At 45.2% G+C, this 14,008-nt stretch overlaps 1 protein-coding gene across 1 annotated transcript in view; it reads right to left on the bottom strand.

Moving 5' to 3' along the window:
- The window catches only part of uhrf1bp1l (UHRF1 binding protein 1-like), a 49,215-nt gene that overhangs the window by 34,738 nt on the left and 469 nt on the right, over positions 1-14,008 (bottom strand). The window contains 1 exon segment of the mRNA XM_048268811.1: positions 2,667-2,829. Coding sequence (XP_048124768.1) covers positions 2,667-2,829 — 163 coding nt within the window.

Genomic DNA, 14,008 nt, shown 5'->3' with positions numbered 1-14,008 from the left:
GAGAGAGAGAGAGAGAGAGAGAGAGAGAGAGAGGGAGGATGAGGCAGAGAGAGAGAGAGGAAGCAGCAGCTAACTGCCAATTGGGCTAAAACAATCACGCTGAGTCCAGTGATGGTCATTTACGTCACTAAGAGTTTTTCTCTGAGGAAGGTCGGGGGCGGTGCTGACATCAGCGTCTGTGGAAGGAGGACAAACTCAAGGTGTGAATGTGTGTGTGTGTGTGTGTGTAGGAGAGTTTCTGTGTGTGTGTATAATAAAGAATAAGGAATTAGTTGAATGGAAGCAAGGTGAGAGAGGAGAAGGCAGAGGGAGGGTGCTAGAGCAAATCAGAACTCCTGCAGCATCAGCAGCTACACTGACAGCAACTATAATGAGCTTCATCCAGGGGATATCTGGAGAGAGAGAGAGAGAGAGAGAGAGAGAGAGAGAGAGAGAGAGAGAGAGAGAGAGAGAGAGAGAGAGAGAGAGAGGAAGGGTGCCAAGGACCCATTCCTCTCCAAAGTGTAAATACTCACACAACTCAAAGCCCACACACACACACCTCCATCCATCCATCCGTCGTCCTATTCGTTCTCTCACACCCCCACATGTTCTACACCCTTCTCCATCAGCCCACTCTGTGACACATACACAGAATCAGCAATTAGAACACCTACATCCAGGCACCTCCAACGCACAAACCAACCTGGCGCGCGCGTGCGCTCTCACACACACACACACACACACACACACACACACACACACACACACACACACACACACACACACACACACACACACACACACACACACACACACACACACACACACACACACACACACACACACACACACACACACACCACAGTTATAGTGACCTCATTACCGAAACCATTCTGTCTTGATTTGCATGCATGCGTGTATGTGTATGTGTGTGTGGGTGTGTGTAAGAGTCAGGCATTCTCCTCATCGACTACATTGATTCAAAAGGTGTCTGCTTAACAGATGGGCTGGTCTACTGCAGCCAAGAGGGGGAGAGAGAGAGAGAGAGAGAGAGAAAGAAAGAGAGATAATATGAGGAATGAGAGAGGCATCTTCTCATGAACACACACCTGATGAGAGAAGAGATGAGACAAACAGATGAAGGATACCTATCACCAGAGAGAAAGAGATGGAGGTGGAGGAGAGAGGGAGGAAGGGATGGAGAGAAAGACAATAAAAGGCACTGCAGTGTGCGCGGTCCTTAAAGCAAGGCCAGGCAGCTGGTGAATCAGAGGCTGGTCAGCACAGCATGGTGTGTGTGTGTGTGTGTGTGTGTGTGTGGTGTTGATACTGCGGCTTGCTGAACTCTTTAAGAGAGCACAACGCACTGCAGTGGTGGGTGTTCCAAGCCTCAAAGTCCAGGAGAGCTATGGGGAAAGCAAGCGCATCATGTATGCAGTCTGTGAATACACTTTAGCTGGAGCACAAGGCTGTGCCTCGTCTCCGAGATACTTTCATAGCATTCTGCACTGACTACTGACTGCTGTCGGAAGTGAACGAATTTGTTGTGAAAATATGGAGATTGTTAGAAATTCTGCATGCCTACTTCTGAAATTATATGGTGTTTACACACAAAGACGTTTCTACTATCCTGAGTGACCACAGACAAAACATTAACCACACATACTGTATGCAGGGATAGCAATGTCTGTGCCTGAAGTTATCAGACATTTATGAGGACTTCATACTGTAGTCTCATTGCCTATTTTCAAACCTTAAGCATACCAGCTCACGCCTGAATTCAGGCACGGTGCCTGAACACTATAAGCCCTGTGTATGGCTCTACAAAATGGCAAATTGGTCCCAGATCATTTCTTCAATAAGGTTCAAAATTGGTTTAATGGGACTGTTTTCAAGGGTCGGCATGATTAAAGAAAGAAAAGAGAGGCGTGGTCATTACAGTAAAGGTCATTGCTATAGTGAAAATAGCTTTTTAATAAGAATTAGTACTATACATTTAATCCTGCATAGCTAGGCAATGAACCCTGTGATGGTGAAGAGGGTGACACAAGCTTTTACACTCACACTCAGTCATACTTATGATAACGATTGTAAATGAACAATCTGCTATGAGGATTGTGGCAACAGCCCTGGTGAGCATGATTATCATCATGAAGGCGATAATAATAACGATGACCAATATGAGGACACTAATGATGATGATCACAATTGAGCAGGCCAGCAACCAACACAGATAAGACGTCTATTGATGACAAAGCCTCTTCTAGAGATGCTAAAGGTGCAGGAGCAGGAGGAGGAGGAAGAGGAGGAGGAGGTGAGGGGAAGAGGAGGAGAAACAGATAGAGCAGAAGGAAAAAGAAGAGGAGTGGGGGGGGAAGAGGAGAAGGAGGGGGAGGGGGAAAACGAGAAGGCTGATAAGGAGGAGAAAAGGAGGAGAGGAGAAGGAGGAGAAGGATGAGGAGAAAGGGGAGGAGGAGGAGGAGGAGGAGGAGAAGGATGAGGAGAAAGGGGAGAGGAGGAGGAGGAGAGGAGGAGGAGGAGAAAGGGGAGGAGAGGAGAAAGGGGAGGAGAGGGATGAGAAGAAAGGGGAGGAGAGGGATGAGAAGAAAGGGGAGGAGAGGAGGAGGAGGAGGATTTGAAGAAGGTGGAGAAAGAGGAGGAGGAGCAGGAGTAGGAGTGCTTACCCGTATGGCGGCCTTGTTGCAGAAGACCTTGTTGATGGCCAGCCAAGTGGGCAGGTCCAGCATGTTCTGCAGCACCTCCTCATCTAGCTCCAGGTTGGTCAGCTGACCCTCCCCTTTGAGCGTGCTCAGATTGATCTTATCCGGGGACAGGTTCTTGGCAAACCTGCAGACAGAGGGAGACCGAGAGATAAATGATGGGAGTGGTGGCTGGGGTACTGAGATTGAGGGAGCATAAGAAAGATAAAGGAAAGATCAGAAAGAGGCGGCAGACAGAGACATAGAGAGAGAGAGAGAGAGAAGGTAAAACAACAAAGATGTACCCTGGCAAAGAGAGGAGAGGGAGAAGTGTTTCCTTGCATGCATATCTGTCTACATATTATAAGCACATAATTATGAAAGTTAACTTAACACAGCAAGAGGAGCTCCCTTGCATAACCAGTGTTTCTGTGTCCTACAGGTGGTGTGAGCTACCAGGTCATTCCATCCCACCCTGACACACAATTGACGCAAGAGTTGGTCTTTGGACACTGCTACTGCCCTTATAAAAATAACAAATGTGTGCGGCTGTGTGTGTTTGTGGGTGAAAGATTCTGTGGATCTTGGTCTCGGAGGGGAAAGACTAAATGTAGTGCACCAATATGAGTGGATGTAACTACACAACGTTTGAGTGTATATTCATATTGGCCAAAGGCTTTAACCCTTCCAGTATGTGTGCCATCAACCTATCGATTTCAGGGAGTTGTGTAAATGTGTTTGTGTGTGTGTGTGTGTGTGTGTGTGTGTGTGTGTGCAAGCTGATCTATGTGTGTTTAGAGGGAAGTACTGCCATTAGCCAGATCTCAAATACTCACTCACAAACCCCAGTACTTTGTGCATTCATCTGTGTGAATGTGCATGTGTGAGAGATACCAAGTCAGTGCAATGTTCAAGTGCCTGGCTATGTGGAGGCAGTATCTGCCAATCGTCCAAAGCTCATCCACTCCGCATCCTCGTCCATGGCCCCGTCTTTCTCTTCATGGCCTGTATTTGACTGTGGAGTTAATGGTTTACCTGCTGGATTCCTAAAAGGTCATTAGCCTTTGAGGCTACATGTTGGGCCGCGCCGTTCCCCCCCCCCCCCGCCGCCCTACAATCTGTGCTTTGCATGGGTCAGATAAGCACACTAATTTCCCCTACCGTTCACACACAAAGCACAAAGGCTGTCATACATCACTTTCCTAGCTAGGCTACATCACAGATACGAAGAGCTTTCAAACTCAAAAATGCACAAAACATATAAAAAGGAAACATTATGCTTCTGTACGGTTACTGATTCTGTTTCTTTGACTAGTTATCTTCATAGTTATTGTTCCTGTTGTGAACAGCCCTTTAACTTGCATTAAGAAGTAAAAATGAAGTAAACAAATTCTCTTAATGAATTTGGTCTACATGAAGTAAACAAATTCTCTTAAGTAATTTATCTTTTTATCTAATTTATCTAGTGTCTGTGTGGGCGTGTGGCAAATGTACAGGTAAATTATCAGAGGGGTATTTCATCAAATCTTGATAATGTAAGCAAGAGGATGAATTCCGTTCCAATAGTGGTTGACAGTCAAATATGGCCGCCACTGCACAAGAGAGTCGGAACTTATCTACGCTCAAGAGATTGGCCTCACTTGGAGAATTTCCATAAGAACATGTGTTGGCAGACAGTCCGTATGCTGCCAAGACAGACAAGCCAGTGGGACTGTCCAGAATCATAGACAGGTTACCTGAGTCTCCCACACATTCTCAGAAGGGAAAAGGAACGAGGACAGCGCTGATGCTGGTAGCAGATTCTCCATTCTCAAATGTAGGTCAAATGTGTAAAGTGTATGGGTTTGGGTTAGTTGGCCTTTCAGGTGGGCAAAATGGCCTGTGAAAAAAAAAAAAAAAAAAAACGCCTGTGTACGCCTAATGTAGGTCATCTATGCACCTGTCTGTCTGAGAGCAATTTAATGACTGTGAGTGAGTTGAATCTAGGCTATGTATTTTATGGACATTATAAAGGCTACCTGCGGCTGCTAATGTTTAGTTTCACACATTTTTGGTGGTGCACAAGGACCATCAGAAGTAGTTAGGCCCACACACCTGACATTCAGTAAATGCGAGTAGTTAAATAGGAGGAGAATCATAAAAGCTTCCCACATGCACCATTTTTGTGTTTCCACGACTGCAGTATTTCTCACTGCAGTCTCTGTTGAAAGCTACGCAACAATGTCTCTGACACAAGCACAGAGGACAGAAACTCATAAAACAAACGCCCTCACTGTGCAATAGAAGGCAATTGAAGTATAAAGCGTCTGATAATCCATCAAATGAAGGCCCGCTCCTGACTACACATTAGCCAGGCAAGGCAAGAGGCTTGCCAATCTTGAAGTGTCTCAAATTGAACGGGGAGAAAAGTCTGAAATGTAATAAATGTGGTAATTAATGGAGATGACTCATAGATAGGCCCAGTGGATCTAAGAACCACAGCGCTACATTCAGGGCGGTGGGCCCAGTGGATCTAAGAACCACAGCGCTACATTCAGGGTGGTGGGCCCAGTGGATCTAAGAACCACAGCGCTACATTCAGGGTGGTGGGCCCAGTGGATCTAAGAACCACAGCGCTACATTCAGGGCGGTGGGCCCAGTGGATCTAAGAACCACAGCGCTACATTCAGGGCGGTGGGCCCAGTGGATCTAAGAACCACAGTGCTACATTCAGGGCGGCGCTGGTGAGTAACCATGAAGATAAGAGTGAAGAGAAACAAGTGGAGTCGACTTTTCCTAGAGTGTATAAGGAGAGCAGTAAACGGTTCAAGTTCAACGTTTAGAGAAAGATATAGGGGGGGCAGTTGCCGCATGCCGGCAGAAGAAACTTTCCCAGTGTGAGTGAACACACACACACACACACACACACACACACACACACACACACACACACACACACACACACACACACACACACACACACAACTAAGCCGCAGCAGTTCTGCAACACATAGAACACACCCTGTGTGTCTCAGGGCTGGAAGCCTCCACTGTTTGCATGGACACTGGTAGTTATGGTAAGACATCACGCATCCCATTACTGGACTTTGCTAGAGGTCTAAAGGTTGATATTGGAGATATGGAGGGTATGTCTCAGATCCTGAGGATAATGCAGGCTTGTCAACATCCAGTCATTTGGCCAGTCATCCAGTCATTTGGCCGAACAGAGAAGACTGTCCCTGACCCCAAGTGATCCAGCAAAGGGCTATAAACTCCTTTTTTTTCATTATTGGCTGAAGTCAGCACGCCATTGCTTCATACGAGTAATTTATGTTGACATAGATTTAGTCCACCACTGACATTCGCATCTGCTGAATGGGCCAGTCTACACTAATAAGCTGTTGACTGTAAACCAGCCTGCCATTAGAGAGCGCAGCCAAGGTCATGGCTTTGTTTCCCTAACGTCTCTGAGTACAGCAACTCAGCAACAGTCATTACTATGGGGCAAGTAATATGCCACCTCAGTGCAAATATGCATTAAGCTGCACTGAGTCTAATAGGTGGTAAGGGGTACTCCAGGAATAATAAAAAGGTGTTGCGCACTCTGGTGCCATATGTAGCCTATGTTATTTTACTGATGACGATTTGGCCCTAAGGCCTTCTTCAGAACAAAAATGAGCAAACTACACATCAGAAACAAATGTATTAAAGTTAGTACACACAGGGAATTTGTTTCCTGTCGATATCACCGGTGAGATATATATATATATATATATATATATATATATATTGCCTATATAGGCAATATACAATACAACACATTGACAATGGTTAAGCAAAGCGCACTGCCTCATTGATCACTGTGCCACTACTAGTGATGTGTGTTTCTCTCTCTCCCTGTCTGTCTCTCCCTGAGACACTGGCAGCCCAGCTAATCTTGTTTACTCCATAATCTCACACTTAGCAGAAATGAGCCAGCCACCTGAAATACAAGGGGGCAATTAGAAGATCAAAGCTTCACACACACACACACACACAGGTACATATGTTCCATCCATACACACCATGCAAATATGGCTATGGCACTACATTTAAGCAAACTAATTGAATAGGAGATGCAGAGAGAGAGAGAGAGAGAGAGAGAGAGGGAGGAAGAGAGAGAGAGGGAGAGAGAGAGACAGAGAGACAGAGAGGGACAGAGAGAGAGCTACATTCCAGCCTAGTCATCAGTGTGCAAAATGACACAAAACCATGTCTATGGGCCTACATAATACATAAACAACTACATGGCTCATGTTATTTAACATGCCTTCTGCTGCTACACAGGCTACAACAAACATGAAGTCGTGGCAGGATGATCAAATGACAGGAGAGAGAGAGAGTGTGTGAGAGAGAGAGAGAAAATGAGAAAGAAGACTGAGGCCAAAAAGAGAGCAAAAGAGAGCCACGTCACAGACACACAGTGAATGAGCAGTTGGGGAGGGAGTCCAGTCCACAGCAGCATATGCAGGCAGCCAGAGGATCCTCCTCCCATTCAGTCAGACACTCCAGAGGAAAACATGAGGTCAGAGGAGGACAGAGTTCTGCCATCTAGAAACTCACTGCTGTTCTTGCCCCTCTCTCAATCAGTCTCTCTCTCTCTCTCTCTCTCTCTCTCTCTCTCTCTCTCTCTCTCTCTCTCTCTCTCTCCAACTCTGAATCTATTTCTCCCCTCTGGGTCTCTCTCTCTCTCTCTCTCTCTCTCTCTCTCTATAGGTTGTCTTTGGACCATCTCTTTCTCTTTCTCTTCCCCTTTAACAACAGCAGCAACAGGGAAATAAGGGGGTGAAGAAATGAGAGACAAAGAATGGAGAAGTGACAGGGTGCATGTAATGAAAGAAACAGACACATTTAGATCAAGAGCGAAACGAGACACCCCTGAGAGAGAGAGAGAAAGAGAGACACAGAGAATGATGGGGAGAAAAGGAGTGATAGAGAGAGAGAAGGTAGAGGATAGAGATGATACAATAGAGGGAGGGTAGGTGATGGAAACCCAAAGAGAAAGAGAGAGAGAGAGAGGGAGAGAGAGAGAGACACCATTGAAGGTTCCTGTCTGAATTATTGAAGAGCACAGAGTGCCAACCTCTCCACAAACACAGTGTGACGTACAGCAGAGGTCTCTGAATGAGGCTACACACACACACACACACACACACACACACACACACGATGTAGATGATGTACACACACACACACACATTATGCAGACACAGCCATATACGGACACACACATGGCCAGACTCCACAGTCACGTCACCAGCCCTGGGCTGTTAAATATTTATCCCCACACACTTGCTGCCGCTATCGAGTGTCGGCCCTCCATCAGACCCAGGCCAAGGCAACACTCCCAGCCCTGCATCCCAGAGACGGGCAGGAGGGTTGGGCACCCCAGCCTCCTTGCAAACACCTACCAAGGGAACGCCTAAATGGAGAGGTGTGTGTGTGTGTGGGGGGGGTGACGTGAGGCGTATCCAAGGGCAGCCTGTCAAATACATAACCTTCTCACAGAGACTGACTGCATACTGTTCTGACAGGAAATAATAGGCCAAAACTGAACTGACTTTGACAAGTCAGAAAAAAGTAATCAAGCCACGGTGACGCATTACATTTGATGGATCAAATTCAGGACTCAAAGTTAACTTTTAGAAGTGGTTAAAAGTGGGTGCCATCTTGGCAACCAGGCATAAGGTTTTGGTTGCCACTTTTAATAATTTGGTAGCCAAGGGTAACCATTAATGTCGAGTCCTGATCAAATTAATTAATTCTTTTGATGAATGAATTTTTGATGAATGATTTTTCAACCACGTGGACCTAGAGGCCCCAAGGATAGAGGGTGACAGAACATTGATGAGCTTCTATTAGGAACGTTCCTCCAAGTTCTAATTTGCCATTATGGCTGAGCCTCTGACTCAGGCAGAGGAGAGGAGGCGATGCCTGTGGCCCATGAGAGTGCAATAAAACACCCTTTTCCAGCTGAGGAACTGAACTGGACAAACAGCTGATAGTTGTATGGTTTTAAGAGAGCTTGGTTAATTTAATTTATGGCTACAACAGCAAACTAAAGCAAAGATTAGCCTAACAGCAAACACACCTTCCAAGTGTGAATAGCCTTTTTTTCCACTCAGAAAGAGCCATTGCCTAATTAGTCTTTTTCATCTCTTGCCTATGGCGGATGTTGTCTGCAACAGAGAGCCATCTTCCACCATTCACACAACAGTTTTGTGGCAATGAGTCGGCACGCACACACACAGACACAGACACACACGCGCACACTAGGGCTGGGCGATATGGCTGAAAACTGTATCACGATATAAGTGTTTCATATCAGTCGATATCGATAATTATTGATCTATAACAATCTATTTCACCAGAAGGACCAGAAGGGGGGGAAAGGTTCAATTTAAACACTTCTATTTTAAACTTAACCTTCCTCTGATTTTAATAACCAGTTATCAATCAAAGCAAACAGGGAAAAGATATAGCAACATAATCATGAAAAACACTCAAATAAATAAATGTGCACATAAGTCTGAATGAAAAGCAGCACTGGTTGAAGCCTGGAAATATTGTGAAACAAAGTAGCTTAATTTGCTAGTTTATCATAGTCTACTGGTTAGACTGTTCAGTTTCCCCACGTGTGTTTAAGTTTCAAATGAATACTTTTTCTCCTTGGGACAGGCCCGTTTGAGTCTTGGAAAATACTTTTCCATTCGCATCGCGATTGAGATTATTAGAATTTAGCAGTCAATTTGAATGCAACCGTTTTGAACAAATTCGTGCAACGTGCTAATGATGCTAATCGAATTTAATAGCAATTTAGCCAGTTTTCTTGCACGATTGTGAATGTTTGGATTACATGTGCATGTTGAGAAGGGATGCGCCTGTTGAGAGAGAGAGAGAGAGAGAGAGAGAGAGAGAGAGAGAGAGTGCACGGGGCAATGACTCATTGTGAGTCTGTGTTGAGGTAGGCCTACTTCTATAGCCTACTCTGGTAGAGTTGCACATGCTACAATGCAAGCTATATTTAGCCTATTTATTTATGGACAACGTAAGGCGGGAGGTGTGTTGCTTTTAATTATCGAATGTTCTATCGAACGCTTTTTTTTTTTTTTATTGATATCGTTTTATCGCCCAGCCCTAGCGCACACACAGGAGAGGAGAGTACAGTGTAATGCTATTACAAAACCCAATGAACTTCACCATCCACTTCTCTTTATTGAAAGCTCAGTTTTTCCTCTGGAATGTAATAACCAGTTTAAAAGAGGCAATAAGGTGCACTGACCCCATTTTACCCCATTTGTCCTGTAACCTGAAACCAGCAAGGATGCAATAACAGTGATCCATGCACATTAAAAAGGCTTGGTCATGCAAAAATAAAGTAACCCAGAAATGTGGCATTCTCCTGTGAAGGAAAGTATGCTAAATTACTGTGTAAAATGAGTAGGCCTGTAACTACTAAGCATTAGGCCTAAGTATATAAACCAAGGAAGTCCAATTGGCTTAGTTCTGGTAGAACCCACCGCTATTTACCTCACATTCCCAGCCAGCTAAAAAGACCATTCAGACAAACAACAAACCATTCAGACAAACAACAAACAAACAAACAAAAATGCAATGAGAATGCAATGACAAGGAGTGTGTGAGAGCAACAGCCCCTAAGGGAAGACAAAGAGCCAAGCGTCTCGACACACCCTCATCCTCACACTATGTGTCAATCCAGATAGCACACTTCAGAACACACAGTGACATGGAGCAGAGGACTGAGGTCAGAGCCGGAATTTTCCTCACATTCCAGAGTCGCAGTGCGGAATCTGCATCGGAATTCCCTTCCCCTTCAGGAAGCTACTGGGAAGAAACTACGTGGAAACAGAAGAACCCAGAAGTCCCAGCATTGAAACCAGTGATTTCACAACACCACAATGGCACAGGGGAAGAGTGTTGCTGTCTCCACAGTGAAAGACTGTCTAGCAACTGACAAACAGAACAGCTTTAGCCACCCTGAGGCCAATTAGGCTAAAGGATCCCTCTGTCTTTCCAATAAGGGACCATTAAGTCCAAACTCACACACGTATGTGCGCACACACACACACACGTCCAGTAAAATGTCAAAGTCTTCACCAACACATTCATGCCTCACTGTCAGAATGCTTCAAGTGAGTCTGACATCCATCCACCTCTTATGAAGGACAGGCACAGACAGGCTTTCAGAAAACTGAACAAACTAACAGAGACAGATAGGCTATAGAGCAAGAATATCAGGTTGGGGGGGGGGCTTTCTAACACAGACAAACCAAGAAATTGATCAGAAACAGCCTCCTCTGATCTACAGAGAACAGCCTAGAGCTTACACATTTCATTCACAGCAATCTGAACTGATGCATGAACAACATGTGACATATTTTAACTTTAACCAGCACCCACTAAGACTAGTGTCCCTCTCTACCACCCATAACCACCCGACAGCATTCTCTAATGTGCACTCATTCTGCCCACGCAGTACGTCAGGTTACAGTGTTTGGATGGGCATATCACCGCATTGCCCGGGCTTTATTCAAAGACCGAATGCCTGAGAACCCCCAACACACACCAGCTCCAAGCGATCCATAAAGTGCATAAATACACACCACACACACACGCAAAAACACACACACACACACACACACAGAGTAATGGGAACAGACAAGAGTTATTGATAATACTGACAAACGGGGCAACGGAGGAGACCAGGACAGCTCCACTGAGAGCAAAATGAAAAGCGCTCATCTCACCTTACATGGTGTGTGTGTGCCTGGGTGGGTGCTGTCTATGGTGGTTTGCATTGGGCATACATGGCAAGGAGCTGGATAACACTAATGTTAACACTAATGTGCTTTGACCTCAAAGAATGCTACTTGACTGGAGAGGCCTAACATCATCGCTCATCGTCTTAGCCCAGCTGCTACAATGCCAGCACACCCACAGCTAAAGCTGCTAGCCTTTCTAGCTGTGGGTGTGTATACAAACAATACCGCCGTGTGTGTGTGTGTGTGTGGTTTTGTTCCCTTAGAATCCAGGCCAATCTGCAGGCACTTCGCTTATGAATTTCCATGCTCATGCGGAGATTTTTCCAAATATGTCAGCACAGGAGTATTTTCTGCTGATCGGCATTAGGTCTACCAGCAGTAACAAGCCTCACAGACATCAAGAGCCTTTCTTACATCATGCCTTTCTTACAACATGTCTGAGTGCTACCTGAAACTAGGTAATAGGTTACACCCAACACCACATACAACTCCATGTTTTGATCACAAACATAATTTCTCAAAATATTTATAAGGCAGCATTGTCCCTGTTCTCCACAATAGCAAAAAGACACGGATAGACCATGCAGGCATGTGTGCATCATGTGATATCTCAGTCTAGAGTCATTTGAATGATCTGTTCAAAGAAAAATATTAATCTACCAAAAATCTGCAATCTCTTGATGTTGACACAGCCTCAAATGCAGCCACGATGCTAGAAGAAAAGCCTTATTCTCTACATTGTGTTGCTACCTTCAACAATGATTACTGTTGAGGAATAAACAATGGATGACGTTGTCCCTCTCCTGAGGCATGGAGAGGTGGTTGTGACTAAGCGAGGCTTCCCCACTAGGCCCCAACCTGAGGCCCAGCTGGTGGGCCCAGAGCTACACATGGGATTCACTGGGGACCTCCGTTAGGGGTCGATGGGAGTCTCCGCTAGCCTGTTTTCCCAGTCTTTTCCACAGCCCAAACCCCTTTGTTCTTTTTTCCCTCTTTTCATGGATGACACGACACCTTTTTTGCTTGTAAGTGGTGGTGTTGGTTGTGCAAAACTGTGGCACTCGGTGCAGTAAACTTGGAAAGTACAGGTTTAACCGCACACACAAACACACCCACTGATGGTAGATATGCTGACTGATCAATGAGTCACAAAGCAAAACGCACTAGATCGACTCAGGTATTCATGCTGCTTAACTGACTGACACCTTATCACAACAATCACCATTTGTCATTGTGCACTGCAAACAGATTCCATGTGTTTCACTTGTGGTTTGCCCTACAAGTTTCTCTATTCAGTCAGTCACTCACTGACTAAAACCATAGGTTGGTGACAAAGTACTGAGATTTGTTGTTTAGTCGAGGTGCCAAATGATGTTCTGCAATTCAGCATTTCCGTCTGATGGCTACATCCACAGTCATTCAAAATAAAATTAGGGCATTTGCAATCACCTTTCCTCTGGTGTACAAAAGCAATAAATAATGCAGGATTGCAGAGGTGGCACTACCGTAAACAATGGGAACAGCATTGCCATGGATTGCTCTCCATCCCAAAATACAAGGTTGTTATTGATCATGCACACGGCTCTCTAGCAGAGATGGCTTAGCTACCTCAAGGTGATGCAGAGAACAAGAGGGTGAGGTCGTGTGTGTTTGTGTGGAGTGAGTGAGGGAGAGAGAGAAGGTGTTAAAACCGCCTTGACGTAGCATGTCAGGTGGAGTTTCCAGCTTAGGAAGGCATGGCGATTTCTAGTCCCTAATATGCAATCACTTCATTGGGGCACGCACAGAGACAACAGCACTGACGTCATGGGGAAAACAGGGGTGCTAGTGCTTTTACCTTTGGCTGAATCACCGCACACTGAACCACCTAACGTACAGAAGCTGACGTTGTCTAGTTCGACAACAGAATTAAACTTTAAGGGATAATGGTCTTATGTGGCCACATTTGACAACTTCGGGGTACCTCGATGACAGTTTTAGTTGACGTTAGCAAGGTATGCTAGCTAGTTGGCTAGTGCGAGAGCGCGCAATTTAACAGACCAGTGGATTGTTTAGCTAGCTATAACGTTGGTTGTCCATTTGGGGATGTTGCCAAGGTTGGCTTCCTTGCCAAGTTACACCCTAGTCTTACACTGAATAGATGGCATGCACGCACAATTACAAAAGGAAGTTAACGGTGCTTACAATCACTAACGTTATTGTTTATCACAACTAACGTTAGCTACAACTGGTGGCAACCATTCAGTAACGTTAATGCCATGTTAGCATAGGACACACTGCATATCTAACAGTAGCTACCAAGGTCTTCTTTACATCAACTGTTTTGCTTGTGGCTAGGGATGCCTGAAAGCTGGCTAACGATACACTGCCGAAAATCTTACACCGATGTGCTTGTTAGATTAATATTGTCTGGTGACGTTAATTTACTAGCTTTAGTATGCTCGTTAGTTGACTAGCTAACAAGCGTCATCTTAGACGTTAGCATTATTAAGTTAGCTTTCTCGCTACTAGATAATTCGGCATGAA

Source organism: Alosa alosa, chromosome 17 (assembly GCF_017589495.1).
Source record: "Alosa alosa isolate M-15738 ecotype Scorff River chromosome 17, AALO_Geno_1.1, whole genome shotgun sequence".
Lineage (NCBI taxonomy): Eukaryota > Metazoa > Chordata > Actinopteri > Clupeiformes > Clupeidae > Alosa > Alosa alosa.
This window is presented reverse-complemented; position numbering and strand designations above follow the sequence as displayed.